The 23,290-nt window shown below is 40.1% G+C and overlaps 1 protein-coding gene across 9 annotated transcripts in view; it reads left to right on the top strand.

Moving 5' to 3' along the window:
- The window catches only part of sin3aa (SIN3 transcription regulator family member Aa), a 127,970-nt gene that overhangs the window by 95,218 nt on the left and 9,462 nt on the right, over positions 1 to 23,290 (top strand). For all 9 annotated transcript variants that reach the window (XM_069902793.1, XM_069902791.1, XM_069902792.1 and 6 more), the window contains 4 exons: positions 2,906 to 3,485; positions 6,979 to 7,148; positions 14,711 to 14,884; positions 21,237 to 21,329. In XM_069902793.1, the coding sequence (XP_069758894.1) occupies positions 2,906 to 3,485; positions 6,979 to 7,148; positions 14,711 to 14,884; positions 21,237 to 21,329 (1,017 nt within the window). The remainder of the gene's footprint in view (positions 1 to 2,905; positions 3,486 to 6,978; positions 7,149 to 14,710; positions 14,885 to 21,236; positions 21,330 to 23,290) is intronic.

The following is a 23,290-nucleotide window of genomic DNA, read 5'->3' as shown; positions in this document are numbered from 1 at the left end:
AACAGTGGCACCCGCAATCTCCATTTATATTAAGGAGGTAACTGGATTCTCTCGTTTGAGTGTCGTTAGAAAAGGTCCAAGCAGCTCACTGTTGTTGAACAGGATGGTGGTTTTGCCCCGTGGAGAGGAATTAACTGCACACACCCAGCAAGCAGATGAGTTAGCTCTCTGCATAATCATGGCTCTTCTTCTTCTTTGGCTTGGCTTCGCGGGTAAAGATTTATGGAGGGGTAAATGTCCACATCAGCTGCAGGCTCGTTGGTGACTGACAAGTCCGATGCGGGACAGGGACAACCCTAACCCTAATCATAGTAAAGCAATTAAAAAGGTGTCTGGATAGTGACATATAAGCACTTAAAATTACAAATACAGACCGCATTGTCCTATTGACATACGACGTGTCTTAATTAAGTCCATTTTGGAAGTCCTTCAAATTTTTTACAGTAGTCAGAGTGGTAAACAACACATGGTAGGGTTCTCTTCAACGAAGTTCAAGCTTCCTTCTCAGGTGGTTTTTTTTTTTCCGACACTGAGTTTATTCAGTGACAGCTCTGCATTTGATTTTCAGCTCAGCTCCATCACCACTGGGGCATAGCTTGAGCAGGCTGGCTGCCAATTGGTTACCTCAGATGCCCGGGCCCCCTTCTCAGGTGGTTCTTCACGAAAACAAAGTCCCAAAGGTGGACTTGATATTCATCCTTCAGCTCCTCTTCTTCCTGGTAGGCCTCCTCTACCTGTGAATGCAAAACTTTGAGAGAAAAGTCAAGCTTATTTACCATCTGTTGCGCAAGTCCAACCGGAACAGTGTTCTCCAGTCCTCGATGAAAAACATGGAGACACACAATACATATGCAGGACAAGTATTCAGCTATACAAATAAATAAATAGTGTTTCGTGACTATTGGAGTCTCAGGTGGTTAGTGTGAACAGTTCATCTGGTCGTTCCATGGGAAAAAGCTGTTTCTCAGCCTGGTGGTGCTGGCTTTGATACTCCTGTATCTCTTTCCTGACATAGCATCTAAAAGATTCTGAGTGTGGGGAGGAATGGGTCCTCAACAATTTTGCATGCCCTCTTCAGACAACAAATCCAGTAGATCACGTTGATGGGGGGGGGGGGAGAACTCCCTTGATCCTCCCAGGCACTTTTGTGGGCCTCTCGAATGACCTCTGATCCATTTCTCTGCAGAAACCATTCGACACGGTGCTGCAGTCAGCCAGGGTGCTCTCGATAGTGCTCATGTAGAGGGTTGACCTGATTGTGACCAGAAGTCTTTCAGTCTTCTAGGAAGTTCAGTTGCTTTTGAGCCTTACTGAAGTCGAGAGATTTTGTGTGTCCATGATAGGTCTCTAGTTAAGTGGACATGGTGCTTTCTACTCTCTCCACTACAGAGTTACTGATGTGTAGTAGAGGATGGTTGTTTCTCGTTTAACTGAAGTCCACAATCATCTCCTTAGTCTCGTCCACGTTGAGACTCAGGTTGTTACTTTCACACCTTATCATGAGATTTTCTGCCTCTTCTCTATGGAAGATATACTGTACAGAGACTCGGCCTTGAAGCTTAGATTTCTATAACTAAGTGAACCTTGAACAAGGTTCTTGTGCATTAATTAGGGGTTCACGGCTACCTCATGCTGCAGGCATGTCCTGTATCAGTCTTGAGCACCTCGGCCTTGATCAGCTCAGTGGATAGTAATGAGGACGACACTTTCAATTCCTCTGCAACCAATTGTACTCATAATTCACCACTGTTAGCCACTTAATAAGTTTGTTAAGATGCTAGTGGATAGTTCAAGGCTGTGAACAAGTTTAAGCAAATCTCAATCCTTCCTACTCTTTTACACAATTTCTCACCAATGCCCCTGAGTGTAAAGCTCTGCAAAAGGCAGTGGACACAGCCCAGGACATCACAGGTAAAGCTCTCCCCACCATTGAACAGTCTACATGGAACGCTACCTTCAGAGAACAGAAGCAATCATCAAGGATCCACAACACCCCGGACATACTCTGTTCTCGCTGCTGATGTCAAAAAAGAGGTCTCGGTGCTGTAAGACTCATACCAGCAGGTTCAGGAACACCTGCTCCCCCTCCACCATCAGACCCCTCAACAACAAACTCAATCAGAGACTCGTTTGTACATGATTTATTACTGAATATTTTTTTTTCCTTTATTGCACAGTCAGTTTGTTTACATTTCTCTTTTGTTTAATATGCATCTTTTCTTGAACAGTTTTTTTTATACTACCGATAAGTAGAAATTTTGCCAGGCCCTCAGGAAAAAGAATCTCAGGGTTGTATGTGATGGCATGTATGTACTCTGACAATAAATCTGAATTTTGAATGTAATCTGAAAAATGTGAGGTGATGCACTTTGGGAAGGATTAGTAAGACTGGGACATACAAAGTGAGCGGTCGGACCCAAGGAAGGACTGCGGGGATCCTTCGGGAGGGGCATAGATGGGATAGAAAATGGGAAATTTTCTATAAGGTTTGTATAGTCAGAGGACATGGGTTTAAGGTAAGAAGCAGAAGGTTTAGAGGGAATTCAAGGAAGATTGCCCTCTTCCCCCCACCCCACCCCACATCCTGGAGCTCTTTGGTTGGGGTGGTGGAGGCAGATTCTCTCACAACTCAAAAAAAATATTTGAGCTTGTTGGGCCAGATGCTTCTGCTCGTATTTCTGGGGAGCACCTCAACCAGCGTGGCGTTAAAGGCCATGCTGGAAATTTGGATTAGTATAGATAGGTATTTGATTGCCAATGGAGTTGTCATTGGCAGGTGGGGCTGTTTTCCATTTGATTGAATTTAAATGTATTTGGTCTTATAAATATAGTTTTCAAAGGTTTCTCTTGTGCTTTTATAAATTAAGGCCGAATGTTTTTTGTCTTTTTTTTTGTGCATGTTTAGCAACAAGAACAAGCATCTGAAGACCATGCACACGTGCCATCTGGCTCTCACTTAACCTTTGTTTATGAGGATAAACAGATCATGGAGGATGCAGCCTCCCTCATCATCCATCACGTCAAGCGGCAGGCTGGGATACAGAAGGAAGACAAGTACAAAATCAAACAAATAATTTATCATTTCATCCCAGACCTTTTGTTCGCACAGCGAGGTGAGCTGTCGGATGTGGAGGATGAGAAAGAAGATGAGGAAGATGAAGAGATGGACATTGATGAGAGCACAGGGGCAACTAAAAAGCACAATGGCATCGGCGGTAGCCCACCGAAGCCAAAACTTATGTTCAGCAACACAGGAGCACAAAACTTGCGGGGCATGGACGATGTATATAACCTATTCTTTGTGAACAATAACTGGTATATCTTCATCCGGCTTCACCAGATCCTATGCTCACGACTGCTGAAGATCTATAACCAAGCGGAGAAGCAGATTGAGGAGGAATGCCGAGAAAGGGAACAGGAAATGCTGACAGGAAAACGAGATAAAAATGACAGTCCTGCTATTCAACTTCGACTCAAAGAACCAAGTGAGTATATGGGGAAATTCGAGTGGCGCTTCCTTATGGGAAAATGATGGCTGTCGTTACTTTATCAGTAAAACAGATAAGGCTCTATTTGAGTTCCAGACTGAAATTTAAAATATGGTACTTGAGTTGTGGAGAATACTGATAAAATTGTAGGAAAGTAATGCTTTTTGATGGTAAATTGTAAAAGTCTGTGCCAAGCACTGGTGGGTCAGGTTCATCTTGAATTGTGTGTTATAGGGTGGGAGGGGCTAAGAGGGTGGCCAAGAACCTGCGAAGGACTAAGGGGGAGGGCAGAGATCTGGGAGAAGGTTTATTTGTTTAAGTTAATTTGATTATACCTAGTACACCAAAAAGGGTTCTTCTGTGAGCAGTTCAACAGTTCAACTCTAACATTCATTCAGCTGTATAAACCAGTACAATTATAGAATTGACTCAAACAATCTTTGTTATTTATAATTACTATTCACAAAGAAAACATTGTACATCAAGGTCTGGTCTCTGTGTTTTACACCAGACCGCAAAGATTAATTGGTACAAAGCAAGCGTAGCGTTTCTGCGATTCCTTCAGTGCCTGATGGTGCAGGGACGAAACTGTCTTTAAGCATTTTGGTGTGTGCTTTCACACTCTGCTGGGAGGTTGGAGAAAAGAGTGTGCCTGGGTTCCTTAGTGTGTTGGCTGACTTTCTTGGCCATTGAGAAATATAGATGGAATCCATAGAGGGCAAGAAAGTTTGTGATATATTCTGAGCTTCATTTACCTCCTCCTGTAGTTTCCTCTGATCTTTAGCAGAGCAGCTCCCATATCACATGGTAAAACATCCAGCAAGTATGTTTTCTATAGTGTACCTGTTGAATTTTTTTAAGGTTATGGAAATCATGGCGAACTTCCTTCTCCTTCTAAGAAAGTAGAAGTGTTGGTGCACTTTCTTAACTGTTGTGCCAAACGTGGTTGGTCCAGGTCAGGTCATTAGAAATATCTATTCCTACAAACTTGAATCAATGTACTCTTTCGACTTTAGCACCAGTGTGATAAAATTCTAACATGGGTGGGACCTACACAGTGAATGGTAGTGATCTGGGAATTTTGTAGAGCAGCCGGATTCAAGAATACAGGTACGGAATAACGTGAAAGTGGAGTCACAGATAGATGGGGTGGTTTTTAAAAAAAAGCTTTTGACTAATTGACCATCAGTCAGAGTGTTGATTATAGAAGTTGGGAGGTCATTTTGCAGTTGTAAGTCATTGCCGAGGCCCCATTTAGAGTATTGTTTTCAGCTTCGGTCACTACTACAGAAAAATGTCAAGCTGGAGAGGTTATACAGAAGATTTATGAAAATTGTGCCAGTACTTGTGGGGCTTGCGCTGTTGGGAGAGGTTGAGCAGGCTAGGACTCTATTTCTTGGAGCATAATAGAATGAGAGGAATAGATCGGGTTAATTCAGAGAGTCTTTTGCCCAGAGTAGGAAATGGGTAACCAGAGTAGATAGGTTTCAGGTGTGGGGGCAGAGATTTTGGTTGGTGTGGGCAAGTTGAGCTGTAGGGCCTGTTTCCACACTGTACGAGTCTATATGGGCAGGGATCCGGTCTCTGTTCCTTTGTTTTATTAATGCTGAGGGAATAGTTGTTATCTTGAACCATGTCCCTAGTCTTTCAATCTCCATTTTATTCTCTGTCTCATCATTATTTGAAGCCTGGCCTATGACTGTGGTGTCAACGGTGAATGTGAAGATGTTGTTAAAAAGTTACTTGGCTGTTCATCTAAATAGAGTAAGGGTGTAGGTGTACAGTCTTGAGGAGCTCCATTGTTGAGTGTGATCGTGGATCAGATGTTGGTATGCAACTTCACTGTTTATGGTCTGGAGTAAAACACAGAGACTAGACATTGATGTACAATGTCTTGTGAATAGCAATTAGAAATTCCAAAATTTCTAAGCAAGTTGACCAATTATTATGAGAAAGGGTGATTTGTTTATAAATGTCTTTATGTCAGCTGCCATTAATTGTATTGTGAGTCCAATCACAACCTATTCTCTATGTTTACCTTGCTGTGAAAGCAAATGACATATTGATTCACATCGAGCCTTGCCTGATGAACCGTCTGCTCAGTCTATTTGTCTTGAGATTTAAGGACATTCATGCAAAGCGAATATATCGTTTGCTTTGCAGATTGTCAGGAGACCAAGTACACGGTATTATGAGCCAACTCTCAAGGTATTAAAATCAGATTAACACTTACTATTAAGAAGGAAGTGTGAGGTAGTGGCGAGGCTGAGTTGTCTGAATAGTTTAGACCAGACTGAACATTTGAAACAGCAACCTCCTCCATGATATAAATTGTCCCTGACTGTGGCACACAGCCATAATTAAATTAGTTCTGAACTGCAAATTCTGTTTGATATTGTTTTGCATTTTTTTAAAAATCTTCTAATTTTGCTTATTATGTGGTGTCACGGCATGGAACCCGAAAAATAATGACTAAAACCTAGCAGTCAGTGAGCCTCCTGATGGACTTTGGGAACAAATTATTGGTTGCGTGAGAATCTATTTGTGCTAATCGTGGCTGTGCTTTCACATCTGAGCCAGAAGGTTACTTCGAACACACTGCTGCAAGCCTGTAATATCTTAGTTTTTGCTTAATTGCTGTACCCAATATTGCTTTGAGGAAAATGCCATCTTTCAGATAAGACATTAAAATGATCCTATATCTGCTTGTTCTAATAGCTCAAAATCCTAACATAACAACTTTTGGAGAAGGAATTAGTTAAATTTCCTCTTTCAGTCAGCCCTTCACTATCCTTGAAGAACGCTCATTCACCTGTAACAATTACACATGAAATTAAATGTATTGAGATATATCTGGATCTACAATTTTTTTTCTTTTTTAAATATATATCCAATTTGATTTGGAAATTTGCATTTGCATTTTAATTATGCAATTTTCTGCTGAGGTGGAATTATGTTTTGTGATTATTTGAGACAGGGTGAGGGGATGAACTTTATATGTGGAAGTGATAATGAGAAACTACATGGGAAAAACTTAATGCAGTCATTCACAGCCCCTGGTCCATCTTAAATTGTTTTCATCCAATCACACATCTCTTGAAGCAGATTGACTGGGTTGTAGGAAATCTGGCAGTCAGTTTCACCCCCCAAATTTCTAAAAATACCAGCATGGTAACAATCAATTAAACTACCTTCATAAGTATTATTGATTATTGAATAAATATCGGCCTGAACACTGGGAACAGCTCTCCTCTTCTACAAAATATAGGAATGGCATTTTCAGAGAACAGATGGTGAAGTTTAATATCTTATTTGAAAGATTCTCCAACATTCCCTCAGTAGTCCACGGAAATGTCGGTCTAGATTTTAGTCTTCAAATCTTATGTTTGTAAATTGCACATGAGAGCTATTGTGTATTGGTTTGATAGGAATTGCTTTATCAGAGTCCAAGGAGCAAAGCTATAACCTACTTTTTTAAATCAAATTGCAGTGGATATTGATGTGGAAGATTATTATCCAGCTTTCCTTGATATGGTGCGGAACCTTCTAGATGGCAATATGGATTCCTCCCAGTATGAGGACACCCTTCGGGAAATGTTTACCATTCATGCATTCATTGCTTTTACAATGGACAAACTCATCCAGAGTATAGTCAGGCAGGTAAGATGTCACCAATCAGAAAACTCCTGTTCCTGCCTAAGCCTTGATCTGAGTTTTACCTGAGTGAATGATTCTGTCCTCTCTGCTACTTTTACAAACACACATCTTGGCCAAGCTGTTGGTGGGATCAGGGTTGTTTTACTTTTTATTTACTTGGAGCAATTTTCAGGCACAAATAAGATGGGGCAGCACTTGGTTATTGTGACACAGTAATCCCATAGAACTGATTGGATAAGAAATGAAATTGGAAGTTGTGGGGGATGTGAGTGAGGAGGAGGGATGGTGGATGAGAATGTACACAAAGCAGAATTGGGGATTGGTGCAGGGTCTGTGGAGGGGGAAGAGAGATGACTGTGGATGGAGTTGATGGTCTTTTGTATCAGTCTTGAAAAGAGTTGATGTTTTGAGAGAGCCATCTTGATAAAGGATTCCAATATATGATATATATAGAAAGGGGGAGAATGGATTGTATTCCATTATAATAAAAGCATGAGAGGTTGGGATGTACATGGAGAAAGATTACAAAAAATTTTGAAAAATACTTTTGAAATCAATGTTTAATGAACGTGAAAATTGTCAAAAGTTATGATCAAAGATTTCTGAAGTGTCTTAATACTTGTCCATCCTACTTCACTTGCAGAGGTAGAAATTATTAGTGCCTGTGTAGTTTTGGCCAATTCCGAACAGTCATTGTGGAATTGATAATGGCATCTTCTAAAGAATTGAGGCAAACAAGAAAAATTAACATTTGAGAACTTTTAATCAATTCAGGATGTATGAGGGCTCCCAGCAGAACCAATGTTTATTGCCCATCCATAATAAGGCACTTTCAAGCAGGAAAAACACCCGCCTGTACCTTTCTGAATGCACAGTGGCCAGCTCCAAGGTACTGATTTCAATCCTTCTCAGGGAAGGTTAATCGGCAGAGTGCTGTGCTCTGCCGCTTGACCTGAATGTACAGCCGCTGCAAGTGGCTGGTTAGGTGCGGGCTGAAGATGACGTCAGCCCGCAACCCATCTCCTCACTTGCTCCACTCCCTCCATGACCCCCTCAAGACAGGGTGGGCAGGAGCCATCAGGGCAGTAGGGGCTGGCGAGGCAGTGGGAGCCGTTGAGGCAGTGGGGGGCAGCGGGGGCCATCACGGCAGCGTGTCAGCAGGGGCCGTTGGGGCATCAGTGGGGGATGGCAGGGCAGCAAGGGCTGTCAGGGCAGCGGGATCCATGAGCGGGAGCGGTTAGAGCTGGTGGGACCCATTGGGGGCGGCCGGTGTGGGCTGCGACGGCCTCACTAGGCCGCTTCGGCCTTTGGGGCCGCTCTCTGCAGTTCAAGATACAGCAGAACAATGGTCATCTTCCCTACCCATAATCTCAATATGAACGGGACGCTGGAGCAGCCTTTTAAGACTGCTGTCTGAAAGGTAAGTTTTAAGTTTTAGATCCGCTCTTGTAGCTGGCCTCCAGTTGGAGGCCTGACATGAAATGGCCTATAGACTGATTGGCTATTTAAACAGCAACCATATTATTGTGGGTGAGATAGTAAGAATGCCAAATTTTGTTCTGCAAAGACCACCATGTGGAATTATTTTTAACAATAGTTAATGAATGATGCTCTGATGGGATTTAAATTGCCATCCCCAGCTCATTAGCCCCAGATTTCTGGATTTCACTATTATTGCCTCATCAAAAAGAAATGGTCTTGAAAGCAGATTTCTTAATTTGAAAGGTTATACCTGTTGTGTTTCTGAAGTAGATTGTGAATTATTTTCTAAAATTTCTATGAAATTTAGTGCTTTAATATATCCCGTAATCAAAATTTGTGTAGAAAATGACCAGTGGGATTGTTCTCTGCTGTGAAATGTACTTTAACAATATTCAAACTTGCTCAGACTCCCTCAGGAATTTGGCTTTAGAGCATTGTTTTCTTAGACCGTTCTTTAGATAGTAGTGATTGATGGGAATTGGAGGAAGGGGGTTGAGATTGTCACTGTTTATTCCCTATTGTAAAGTCCTGTTCTACTCAGTACTAATTGGATTCATCTTTCTTCATAGAGTCTGTGATGAAAACAAACACGAACGTATTTTGAGAGAAAAAAAACAATTTGAAAGCAGCAATTCTGAAATTAAATTTCTCAAGAAACCCAAAATAATAAAATGTTTCATATCAATGACAATTGGAGGGTTGGAATGGGAATAAAGCAATTAAAGGATTGATTGAATAATAAGGGTAAATGATAGGGAGTTTGTAAAAATATGAAATTGTATTGGTTGTTATTTTCCAGGGAGATGGAACAGTGAACATGGCATTAGATGATCAAATGAGCAATGAGATGTCCATTAAACATAGAAAAAAATAGGTATCTTAAATAAAGTAATGAAACGCAGGATAAAATCCCTGGTCTTCATAGATGGATTTCAAAATGAACTAGGGAAGAAGTGGCAGAAACTTGACTATACCTATCTAATAATCATTTAGAAAAGGGCGATGTGCCAGAGAATAGGGGGGAAGGTTTAGATAATTCCTATATTTAAGAAGGAGGATAGAACTGATCCAAGAGTTTTCAGCTATTAGCTTAACATTTTGGGCAGTATGGGGTCATGAGTCTGAGGGACCTGTAACCATGTTGCATCTCTAAATTATATAAAATCAAGAATTCCATTATTTTTCTATTTATTTAGGGCAAATAATGAAATTCTTACCAAGGGAAGAATAGAACAATATCGAGAAATTTAAAAAAGTACAATAAAGAATTGTGGATTTCCAAAGGGAAGAGATTTGTAGATCAATTTTGTTGAATATTTTGAAGGGTAACAAATAGAAGACAGTGATAAAGCGGTAAATATAATTTATTTATATTTTCAAATGGCATTCTTTAAGTGCCCTCTAATAGTTTAATGAATGTCAGAGAATGAGGGGCCAGGGGACGTAGCAGAATACGCTGCTAAAACCAAATGTATATAATGGGAATAAAGGGTAGTTATTCAAAATGGAAGAAATGGATGGAGTTGTTTCACAAGAATCCACACTGGGCCTACTGCTGTTCATGACTGATTAGACCTTCTATTCTCAACCTTTTTTTTGGCAATGCTCCCCCACCAGGATACTGCTCAAAGTTTATGGGCCCCCTTCGCTGTGAAGCAGTCAAGTTTTGGTTTCTATTGTAATTCTCCCCCCCACCTCAGGGGCCACAGCACATTTAAGGGGGGCAAGGACTGAAATTATAAAATAATTTAATTTTTTTTATGAAGTCGGTAGGAGGAAAGTACGGAAGAAACCAACTAAACCATTGTTTCACAGGGAAGGGGGCCTATAAACTTTGAGTAGAGTCGTAAGGGGCCATAGCAAGAAAAGGGCTGATTTAGACTGGAATCACTAACACAAAATTGTTATTTTTGTGGATGACAATAAATGGTTAATGGGTAATTGGTGGGAAGGAAATGATCAGTAGTGAGGACATTTATAAATGCTGCTTGTGAAGTAATTTTTAGATGAAGTTCAGCACAGATGTGAAGAAATATATGACGAAAAGAAAAATGGGATATTGTGGGTCTCAGTGGGTAGATGAATAAAAAGATCTTGGAGTTCAAATACGGTGAACGCCAGAAGTTACCTGACATATTACTAACCAAATGCTAAACTTTATATCTACAAGGATAGAGTTGGAAAAAATAGGGAAGTTATGCTAAACCTTGATTTGACCACATTTGGAGAATTGTTTTATGAAAACAATGTAACTTAATCACCGAAAAATATCAGAAGAAATTCTTTGCCCAAATAGTGGATCAAATGTGGAATTTGTGGCTACAAGGAATGGTTAAAGTGAATAATGTATTTAAAATTATAGAGGAACATGGCTGAATAATTGGAAATGAGTCAGAATACAGGATGGAGATCTGTTTGAGTGATGCCAGAACAACAATCTTGCTTTCAATATCACCAATACCAAAGAACATATTGTCGATTTTAGGAAGGGGAGGTTGCGGGATCATGCACCTGTCTGCATTGATGGAAGGTGGAGAGGGTTAGTACCTTCATGTCCCTGGGAGTCCATATATCAGAGGAACTCTCTTGGAGCCAGCACTTCGAGGCAACTGGTTGAAGAAGGCACACTGATGCCTCTACTTTCTAAGAAGTCTGAGGAGATTTGGAATGTTGTAAAATACTCCATTAAACTTCTCCAGGTACACTGTGGAAAGCATGCCGACTGGTTGCCTCACAGCCTGGTCTTAGTAATTCGAGTGCGCAGGCCTGCAGAAGGTAACAAACAAAGCCAGGTCCGATATCCCATCCATTGAAGACGTCTATGTGAGGTGCTGCCTTTGGGAAGAACAATTTCTTTGAAATGGCCGTCAGGCTCTTTTACCTCCCCTTACTACCCTAATCATAAACTGCATCAACACCGTAAATAGCCCTGACTGCGTCATTGTGTAATACCATTTCTTTCTTGCATAACTGTTAATATTTATTATCTTGTATTTATTATTTCTTTTTAAATTTAATGTATATTGTAGTTCTTTATAGCTACCTTTTTAGCTACAGCTGATGTACATTGTACAATATATATGAAAATAAACATTATAAATTCTAGATGAAGAAAGATGGGAGGAAGCTGAAGTGAAGCATAAAAGCTGTCATGGATTGGTTTGGCTGAATGCCTTTGCGAATTGTGGACCAGATTGGGTTGAAGGGGGAGAGAAATGACCGATGAAAATGGGAAAATGATCACAGGGTTGTATTGAGATGGGGAGGACTGTGATTGGAGGATTTCTCGAGAAGGAATTGTGGGGGACAATGATGGGCTGTGGGGGTACTGAGGAAATAAATTGGGGACCTAATTGGGCTGTAAATGAAAGAGATAATTAAGGTGGGTGATAAAAGATTGAGGTATGGTGATGGAAGTGTGCTTTGGAGACATTGTTAGTGGGTGTAATCAGTAGAGATGAGTCCATCAGTCAAAGAAATGTCTTTAGAGGAGGAGAGAATAATTGATGCTCAGGTCATGGTGGACCACTCAAGTTGGGGCTCTCTAAATAATATTGAAATGTGCCTCAATGTATGAGTTGAGATCTGCTGAGTGAACAAAATCCTCACTGTTTACAGGCCTTGACTGAGCAACATAGTTTTATGTATGTGACAACAAAGCCATCATTGCATGTTATTTGATACCATTGTATGTACTCGGTGATCTTCATGCATCTAACTTCTGGAATTGCCCCATTAATGCACAAGGTACTGAGATTGTTTTCAACATGTAGTGTCCAAGAATATAGAAAATCTGGGCACAATATATTTTAATGTAGAAGTACAGTACTCTCCGATTATCCGAAATCGGATTCTCCAAAATCCTCAGTTATCAGAAATTTTTAAAAAATTTCGGACAAACCGACAAGGGATAAAGGACAACTCAGGAGGGGAAGGGGAGATTGGGGATAAAGAAGATAGAAATAGGAGAATAAGGAAAATGTTGGATGTTGTAGGAATGTTGTCTTATAAAGAGTTGAAAATAAGAAAACAGAAATGGAAAAGGAGGAAAGGTAATGATGGAAAAACGGAAAGAGAAGATAAACAAAATATAAAAGGGCTACGCTGAACTATATGACTTTAAATATTAATGGAATACATAACCAAATTAAAAGGAAGAAACTACTAAATTTAAATGAATAAATGTATTCCATTAGAAAAAATAACATATAGGTTAAGAAATAATATTGAAATATTCAAACAAATATGGGAGCCTTACATTAAATACAATAGCGAAAACCTACCGGGGACAAACATTACCTAAGTTGATGGAAGGAGAAGGAAATGAAAAGAATGGACTCAGTAGAATTTCTGGTGTATTTTTGTTGAATGACAACATTGTCTGACTGGCTTAATGCAACCTAGATTGTATACCTAAAATGGATGAGAGGGAGGGGTGGGGGGGTGGCTTGGGAGGAGGGAGGGGGGGGAGAAAAAGTCACTGTATATGTGTGAAAAAGAAATAGTGTATATCATGGCTAACGTGATTTATGGTGTGAAAAATTAAAAAAAAAAAAAAAAAAAAAAATTTGGACAAACAAGGATATCCGAAACTGACCAGGGATGTCAGGCTCCTAGCAGTGGCAGCAGTGGACCTTGGGCTCCCGGGCAGGAGTGGGACCCTCGGGCTCCCAGCAACAAGCAGGACTTGGGTTGGGAGGTGTCAGCGATTGGCAGTGGCCAGCATTTTATTTTGGTGAGAATTATTTTAATGCTTAAAAAGCCTTCCCCTGTTGCTTGTTGTTGTTTAAACAATGATATAAGAGATTTGCTGTGGCTACGGGGCTGTTTTTAAAAACTGACCGGTTCTCTGAATAAACTGTCAATCCGAAATGGGCCCGGTCCTGTCCATTTTGGAAAATCGGAGTTGTACTGTATTCATGTTTTATGATCCTTTTTTATTGAGTTGGAAAACATGGTGATGAGGTAATCCCTTGGGGAATGTAAAAATCAAATCAGTTTATTGCACGATATCTTGCCGTATTTTAGGAGAACATAACCTGTGGCCCTGGGTCACAAGAGGGATTAGCATTTGGGGTGAGAGTGATATTTTCAAAGCCAAGACTTGATTTGACCACATTTGGAGAATTTCTCATGTGTTTACCAGGCTTTGATTTGGATTGTTATCTGGTTCCTTATCCAAGGTTATGTGTGGTACGAGCTATTGTTTCAACCCCGTCAGAAAAATGGACAGACGGTTTGACTATTCTATTCTAATTGAAGAACACGAGGTTTTAAAAGACCTTGTTATCTGAATGCTCACCAATGACTGATACTTGATTTCCATATTTGCCACCTTTGTAGTTAGAATTTAAAATTTGGCGATTTCAAACACAAATGCCAAAATCCTTTTGAGAAAATGTGGTTGTAGACATCAGTGAACATGCATAGAGGGTTTGTTGATTTTATGACATATTTTTAATTGTGTGGTTTTTGGGGCTTCTTGTAATGCTTTTAAAAAGTATTCATAAAGAAGCCTTATTTCTGGTCAGAAGGAGATTACTCTGCATGAGCAGTTTTGTACTCCACATTAGTAGTTAGCCTAATCACAAATGATCTTGTGTACATTTTCCATCACTCCCCTCATTTACTTCACGTTGTATGCCAGTTGATCACTACAGTGGTGGAGGGTTATGAGCAAGTTGCCTTCCCTTGCTTGTGCTTGGTCGACCCAAACATCACCACGTGTATTTAGCAATTGTATGACTGGGGATTTTCAAATCTAAAAATAGTTTTGGAACCATGGTTTCAGTGCATTTTGTCACCAAAATTTGCTACCTGTAAGGAGTTTGTACATTCTCCCCATGGGTTTCCTCCAGGTGCTCTGGTTATCTCCCACCCTTCAAAACTTGCTGGAGTTGTGGGTTAATTGGCCTCTTACCATGCTAAACGTCTAAATTTAAAGGTTCAAAATGACTCAAGTTGATGCATTGAGATCAGGGGCATCAGATTTAGCCCTTAAATTTCCACTGCAATTTGAAAATCTCGAAACTTGTTTGAATGATAAATCTATTCTCTGCTTATTTTGTTTTTGCTCCTTATAGCTGCAGCATATTGTGAGCGATGAAATCTGCGTACAGGTGACTGATCTCTACCTAATGGAGAGTGGGAACTGTGCCACCGGAGGCCCCTTGGCAACCACATCCTCCCGAACTGCTATTGAAAGCAGCTACCAGCGCAAGGCTGAACAGCTCATGTCAGATGAGAATTGTTTCAAGGTATGTTCAGATGCTGATCCCTCACTGACAAAAGCCCTTTTTAAATTACCTTTAGGAAGTCGTAGCTGAGAATGAAGAAAATGGCACCTGAATGGACACGAGACTCACAATTTAGGGAACTCACCTCTTCCTTAATTCTGCCTTGTGCCACTTACTTATTTCTGTTCTAAGGCTTGAGCCACAATGTGTAATATTCTCCAGCTTTGTTTTTAACACATTTGACAAGGATGGTGATGGAAATTTATGGTACAGCGGTGATGACTGAAAAAATGGAATACGCCATTCACACAGTGAAGCTATCCCAAAACTATTATTAAGTTGGAAGTTGAATGACTTTGATCAAGTGACCATGCTGTAAAGGAACGGCAAAATAATTTTGGAATGTTGGGAGTATGGAGACTTCAGATCCCATGTGTTTGTTACCCTTGTTCTAGGTAGTTTTTGGATGTACCATTAAAGAATTTATTGCCTATCCATGATGGCTATTGAGAAGTTGGTGGTGGTCTAGTGATTGTGAAAAATTAATGATAAATTCTACTCAAAGATGTGTTACTTTAAAGACCCTTGAATTTGTGTGCACAACTCCTTGTTCTCATTGTTCTTTTAGGCAGTTTTTGATAGCTCTCTCATTTTGTGGAGGATATATAGTTCTGTCTTGTGGAGTGAGTGAAGGTTTAAGATCCCACATCCCTGTGTTTCTTTTACTCTCCTTTGATTCACCCTGGTTCTCCCAACAACCCCTGGTTGCATCTGCCCATCACTCACACACTTAACCTACGAGGTCTCAGCCCTTTCCCAATGGGTTCCATCTGCCCATCATCCATCCCTTATCTGATTCCACATCACCTTATAAGATTCTAGCATCTGCAACCTCTTGCATCTTCACTTTATCACCTTCCTGCCCCTCTCTCTACCTTCCCTCCCACCTTTGACTCCATTTTCTTCCTTTTTCCTTATCTGTCTCTACCTATCACCCACCTGTCATTAACTCTCAACTCCAGCCCCCTTTGTCAGCTGGTTCTACCTACTCAGTTGGTTCCACCTATCACCTGGCAGCCCCTGTCTCACCACTCCATCTCACCTCTTTATAATGCCCATCTCCTGTCTACACTCTGTCCTGATGCAAGTTCTTGATGGAGAGTATAGAATATCCCTCTGTCTCCACTGATTCTGCTTGACCAGCTGAATTTCTACAACAATTTATTTTTGCATCTGATTACTACACGTGCGGTCTCGTGTCTCTGATGGATATGGTGCCAACTGGGTTTCATATTTGACATTCACATTTATTATTGCTAGTACTGTGCATGTCCAGACAAATGAAGCATATTTCCGCAAATGACTGTTTACTTTTAGTTGATGGAAAGGCTTTTTAAAAATTTTTTAAATTTTTCACACTATGAACCATATTAATCAAAATACGCACAAACATTTCCCTCTTTAATTTACATAGTGGCATTTTCTCCCCTTTTTTCCCCCCTCCCTTCCCTCCCCCCTCCAAATCCATTAAACATTTAACATATACAATACAATAAACCCATTAAACAGTGTCATCACACAATGAAAATAAACAAGAAAATTGTGTCATCTACTTTTACACACCGGGTCAGTTCATTTTGTCTTCTTCTCATTCTATCATTTTAGGGGGTGAAGGTCCGAGGGAAGCCCTCTCTGTTGTGTTCCATGTATGGTTCCTAAATTTGTTCAAATAATGTGACTTTATTTTTTAAATTATATGTTATTTTTTCCAATGGAATATATTGCTTGTGCATGAATCGCAAAAAGTTAGGTTGCAGGTGCAGCAGGTTATTAAGAAGCCAAATGGAATGTTGGCCTTCATCGCTAGAGGAATTGAATTCAGGAGTAGGGAGGTCATGTTGCAAGTGTATAAGGTACTGGTGAGAACACACCTGGAGTACTGTGTCCAGTTCTGGTCTCCATATTTGAGGAAGGAGACGGTCCAGAGGAGGTTTACTAGGTTGATCCCTGGGATGAAGGGGTTGACTTATGATGAAAGATTAAATTGTCTAGGACTGTATTCGCTCGAGTTCAGAAGAATGAGAGGAGATCTTATAGAAACATATAGGATTATGAAGGGTACGGATAGGATAGATGTAGGAAGGTTTTTTGAGCTGGCCGGGGAAACTAAAACGAGAGGACACAGTCTCAAGATTCGGGGGAGTAGATTTAGGACAGAGATGAGGAAAAATAGTTTTTCCCAGAGAGTAGTGAATGTTTGGAATTCTCTAAGCAGGGAAGTGGTTGAGGCTGCCTCATTAAACATATTTAAAATTCGATTAGATAAATTTTTACATGATAGAGGAATTAGGGGATATGGGGAGAAGGCAGGTAGGTGGAGTGAGGTCATAAATTAGATCAGCCATAATCGTATTGAATGGCGGAGCAGGCTCGATGGGCCATTTTTGGCCTACTCCTGTTCCTACTTCTGATGTTCCTATTATTCATTTCCACATACCTTCGCTGTACTCTCAGCCTCTCTTCCATTTTCCAAGTTGACATTATACATTTTTTTGCTACTGCTAAGGCTATCATAATAAATCTTTTTTGCGCTTCATCCGGTTTGAAGCCTAATTCCTTACTTCTTATATGACTTAGAAGAAAGATCTCTGGATTTTTTGAAATGTTGCTTTTTGTGATTTTATTTAATATCTGATTTAGATCTTCCCAAAACTTTTCCACTTTCTCACATGCCCAAATTGCATGTACTGTTGTTCCCGTTTCCTTCTTACAGCAAAAACATCTATCTGATACTGTTGGGTCCCATTTATTTAACTTTTGGGGTGTGATATATAACCTGTGTAACCAATTATATTGTATCATACGTAACCTCGTATTTATTATATTTCTCATAGTTCCAGAGCATAACTTTTCCCATATTTCATTTTTTATCTTTATGTTTAGATCTTTTTCCCACTTTTGTTTGATTTTATAGTTTATTTCATCATTTTCTTTCTTTTCAGTTTGATGTACATGTTCGTTATAAATCTTTTTATTATCATTGTTTCTGTAACCACATATTCAAATCTGCTTCCTTCTGGCCATCTCAGTCTGCTTCCCAATTTGTCCTTTAAGTAGGTTTTCAGTTGGTGGCATGCAAACATTCTACCATGAGTTATTCCATATTTGTACTTCATTTGTTCAAATGTTAATAAATTATTTCCAAAAAAACAATTTTCTATTCTTTTAATTCCTTTTCTCTCCCATTCTCTAAAGGAAAGGTTACGCCACTTTCAGGGAATTATGTATCTGTATTCCTGGATCCCTTTGTTCTATCCTCAGTGCCCTACCATTTATTGTGTTTTTCCTTCCAATATGCAACACCTCATGTTTGTCTGCATTAAATTCCATCTGCCATTTTTTTAAGCCCATTTTTCCAGCAGGCGGTTGGATTCTTGCTGAATAATTGCATGGTATATTGCTACTTTTCCTACCCACCCATGCCTGATTGTTGATCAGTTCCTGCTCGAAGCCCAGAAAGCTTCATTATTCATTGGGTTGGTAATAGCATTCAATACAATAAGATCTTCAATGAAAATCTTAATGCCTGTTTATCACATGATGACAAAGACATTGCTGATGTGCCCAAAGATTTTTGGCTAACAATGCTACCCTGAGCAATTTCTAGAATGTAACATGTGGCCAAATCGATTGAGTTCTAACAATTGCAGTTGTAATTTTTAGTGCTGTATATGACTTTGGCCAGAATCTTCCCTTTCTTTTTGGCTTCATTTATACTGTGGTTCCTTGAAACCACACTATAGTAAAGAGTAAAGAGCAGTTTTCACACTTCACACTTTGTAAAGAGCAGTTACCTAACCAGGCCATCTTTGTACAGTGATATGTCAAAGCATTTAATTCTGATTGGAATTGTTGAGCAGGTAACTTTTTAAAAAAAAACAGTTGTTGGCACCTTCTGCCTATTAACTAGGCAGTAATTAAAACCTCACAAAAATTAGCGTATACAGAGCCATTGTCATACCCACACTCCTGTTCGGCTCCGAATCATGGGTCCTCTACCGGCATCACCTACGGCTCCTAGAACGCTTCCACCAGCATTGTCTCCGCTCCATCCTCAACATTCATTGGAGCGACTTCATCCCTAACATCAAAGTACTCGAGATGGCAGAGGCCGACAGCATCGAATCCACGCTGCTGAAGATCCAACTGCGCTGGGTAGGTCACGTCTCCAGAATGGAGGACCATCGCCTTCCCAAGATCGTGTTATATGGCGAGCTCTCCACTGGCCACCGTGACAGAGGTGCACCAAAGAAGAGGTACAAGGACTGCCTAAAGAAATCTCTTGGTGCCTGCCCCATTGACCACCGCCAGTGGGCTGATGTCGCCTCAAACCGTGCATCTTGGCGCCTCACAGTTCGGCGGGCAGCAACCTCCTCTGAAGAAGACTGCAGAGCCCACCTCACTGACAAAAGACAAAGGAGGAAAAACCCAACACCCAACCCCAACCCACCAATTTTCCCTTGCAACCGCTGCAACCGCATCGGACTTGTCAGCCACAAACGAGCCTGCAGCTGACATGGACATTACCCCTCCATAAATCATCGTCCACGAAGCCAAGCCAAAGAATTAGCTGGATTGATTTGTGGATTGGACTCAGTTGGAGAGCTTTTCTCACTGTCAGTTGGATACCAGTGTGAAAACTTTATTAAAGCAGTCTGGTTTGCAGTATTGCTGGATTGGTAGTCTTAGTAGCATTACTGGAATCCATAAACCATTGCTAATGCATCCTGATGTGTCTCAAAATTGCATGGACCTAGTTGAATTACCTGGCTGTTGCGATAGTGTGTGATCTTTGGAGGAAGCTGAGTCATGATCCACTCTACTTCCACCTTGTGGTAAAAACAGAAAATGTTGAAAAGGTGTTGACTTGAAAAATTACTGCTGTTTCTTCCTCCAATTCTGCTACCCTAACCCTAATGAATTACTCTGTATTTCAACATCTGAATCAGTCTTGTCTTTTCTGCCTATTTGCTGAGACCTACTGTCTTTCTGTTATCACCTCTCCTTAGCAAATATCTGAGGCTTAACTAGTTGCTCAGAATATTTGACTTTTGATCAGCCATAATTGATGGTGTCATCCAAAACACCCCTCCTGTGTACAAAATTGCACCATTCCATTTTCCCATCACCTCCAATTCTCTTGACTTTAATTGGCTTCTATTCAAGTCATGCCTTTAATTTAAAATTCTCATCCCTTTTAAGTATCTGTACTTTTTTGCATCTTCTCTTACATAGCCCTACATTTAATTTCATGAAATAGATTGGAACATTTTTATTGGATAAAAGTGAAATTAATACATTGTTTTGTTGAATCATAGAACTTTGCAATCTAGAGGGTTCCCGTGTTCCTCCCTTGGCTGACTCAACCCTTGAGCTGAATAGAAACATGATGGCAACTGCATCTTTAGTGAGAAAAAGCAATATTGAGCTGTTACAGTTGTAATGTTGTTACGAGCCCAGAGGACCCCAAAACCCAGCAGCAATAGATATTCACCAACACAAATGGTTACTTCAACAAAAGCTGCTTTTAATTATCTTTAAACATGAAAACAGGATCAAATTCTAACTTATTACTATTAACTGAACTAACCCCCTTCTAATTTTAAGTGCATGTGTAAGTAATGTGTATGTAAGTTCAGAAAAATTGTTTAATTCACAGTCCAAAGTCACTTCTCATTCCTCCAAGTTCACTGGTTACAAGCAATTCTTAGACTGTGCACAGAATTTAACATTTATGAAGTTCACCAGGCTCTGGTGCTTGAAAGGTAAATGGAAGGTTTTTGTCAGTTTTCAGAAAGAGATTTGGTATTCCTGGACACAAACTGATCGCTTTTAATTAGCCACATCAGTGTCTAATTAGGCTATGGAGACTTCATCACTAAGTATATTTAACACCAAGATCAATAGTTTTGGAGATATTAAGAGAATCAAAGGTTTTGGGGCCATGGCAGAAAGTGGTGTTGAAGTAAAGATTAGCCATGATTTTATTACAAGGCAGGGAAGACTATCCCTTTTTCTATTTTTTTGTTCTTAATGTTCTATTATGCAACTTGTACAGATTTTTTGTTATTCTATTGAAGTTAACTTTTTCCTAATTTAGTTCTGGAAAAAGTGTAGTTCATGGAACAAATACTATATTGGGGACAAGGAAAATGTGTTGTAGTTATATTAAAATGTTAAGCAAGAGACATTTGGAAGAAATGTGTTGTAAGATCAAATATATTAATGTTAAAGTAGAAATTATGTGTGCTTATAATCATTCATATATTTCTGTATCCTTGAACCCATTCAAATTCATTTTCTTTGTTCCCAGCTTACATTCATTCACAGTCGAGAACAAGTGTCATTGACCATTGACCTGCTGGACACTGAAGAGGAAAACTCGGATGATCCCGTGGAAGCAGATGTAAGCGCGTAATACAATGAAATTAAGATTGGTTGATTGATGGGGAATTATCCCAGAAGGGGGATATGTACCTGTACTATTTTATTTTACAAATAACTTGAATCAAATTTTGGGAAATTTTACAATCTAAGTAAATCGTGAAAGTCTGCAGATACCGTGATTGGAGTAAAAACACAACGCTTGAGAAACTCAGCAGGTCAAACAGTGTACTTTATATAGCAGAGATAAATGTACCTAACCAAGGTACGATGAAGGGCTCAAGCCCGAAACATTGATTATATATCTTTATGGCAATATATCTTTACCTTTGCTATATAAAGTACACTGCACAGTTTCTCCATCGTTGTGTCTGTTTTTTTAAAAATCTCCAATCAAAGTTTCATATTTAACTCTTTCACCAACCCCCCCCACAAAATTGTGCACAAAAAAGAAAAAGAATGCACAAATTTTCTTTCAAGTAATGTTAAACTTTTTGGACCGTCCTTTTCATTGCAACCTCAGGATTGGGTATGAGACTGCAGTAATACTCAGCCCACATCCCAGAATGCTATGACATAAAATTGATGGCCTGCATGGATGGAAGGGCTCCCAAAGAGAAAGAGTTATAAGTATCCAAACTATTTAAACTGTGATTTAGTAATGCAGCTTAATTCAGACTTATTGTCAGAGTACTAACATGACATCACATACAATCCTGAGATTCCTTTTTCCTGCGGGCGTAGCAGAATTACCTCAAATTTGTAGTGCAAAAAAATAAACTGTACATAGCGTAAACATGTAAACAAAAAAGAACTGTAAATGGATAACAAATGTAAACAATGTGCAATACAGAGAGAACAAAATCAATAAAGTGCACAAGAATGAGTCCCTGATTGAGTTTGTCATTGATGAGTCTGATAGTGGAGGAATAGCAGCTGTTCCTGAACCTGGTGATGCAAGTCTTGTGGCACCTAGACCTCTTTCCTGATGGTTGCAGCAAGAACAGAGCGTGTGCTGGGTGGTGAGGGTCTTTAATGATTGCTGCTGCCCTTCGACAGCAGGATTCCCTCTAGATGTACTCAATAGTGGGGAGAGTTTTTCATGTGATCTCCTGGACTGCGTCCACTACCTTTTGGAGGGCTTTATGGTCAGGGGTACTGGTGTCCTCATACCATGATGCAGCTGGTCAGCTCACTTTCCACCACACCTTTATAGAAATTAACAGGGTTTCTGGTCATTACCAATCCTCCGCAAACACCTAACGTGCTTTCTTCACGATACCATTGGTGTGTTGGGTCCAAGAAATATCCTCCAAGATAGTGACTCGAAAGAACTTAAATTTGCTCACACTCTCCACCTCTGATCCCCCAATGAACAGTGGATTGTATACCTCTGGCTTTCCTTTCCTGAAGTCGACAATCAACTCCTTAGTTTTGGTGACATTGAGTGCAAGGTTGTTGTTGGTGCACCATTCAGCCAAGTTTTCAATCTCCATCCTGTACGCTGACTCATCCCCTTCCTTTATACAGCCCTCTAGCATGGTATCATCGACAAATCTGTAGATGGTCGTACTATGCCACACAGTCGTAGGTGTAAAGTGAGTTGAGCAGGGGTCTAAGAACACAGCCCTGCGGTTCTCTGGTACTGATGGAGATGGTGCAGGAGAAGTTCTTACCAATCCTCATTAATTGCGGTCTGGCATACCTTTTTGAAAAATATTTTATTTATAGACTTCCAAACTCAATTTCCAGTAATCAATCACAAATTACAGTTATCCATTGTATACAAAATTCTCCGTGAGTCCAAGCCATTTCACACTCCCCTCCCCCCCAACCCCAACATTCAACAGACCACAATTACATACAACATTCAAGACACCCATAACAAAGGTTGGGAACATATCAGGGATTTTTCATGGCCTAACAGCCGGCACCAATGCTGTTACATTTTTCTTGACTTTACATCAGGGTTGGCCAACCTTT

The sequence above is a fragment of the Narcine bancroftii genome, chromosome 11 (genome assembly GCF_036971445.1).
Source record: "Narcine bancroftii isolate sNarBan1 chromosome 11, sNarBan1.hap1, whole genome shotgun sequence".
Classification (NCBI taxonomy): domain Eukaryota; kingdom Metazoa; phylum Chordata; class Chondrichthyes; order Torpediniformes; family Narcinidae; genus Narcine; species Narcine bancroftii.
Note: the sequence above shows the minus strand (reverse complement) of the source record. Positions and strands in the feature narration are given on the sequence as shown.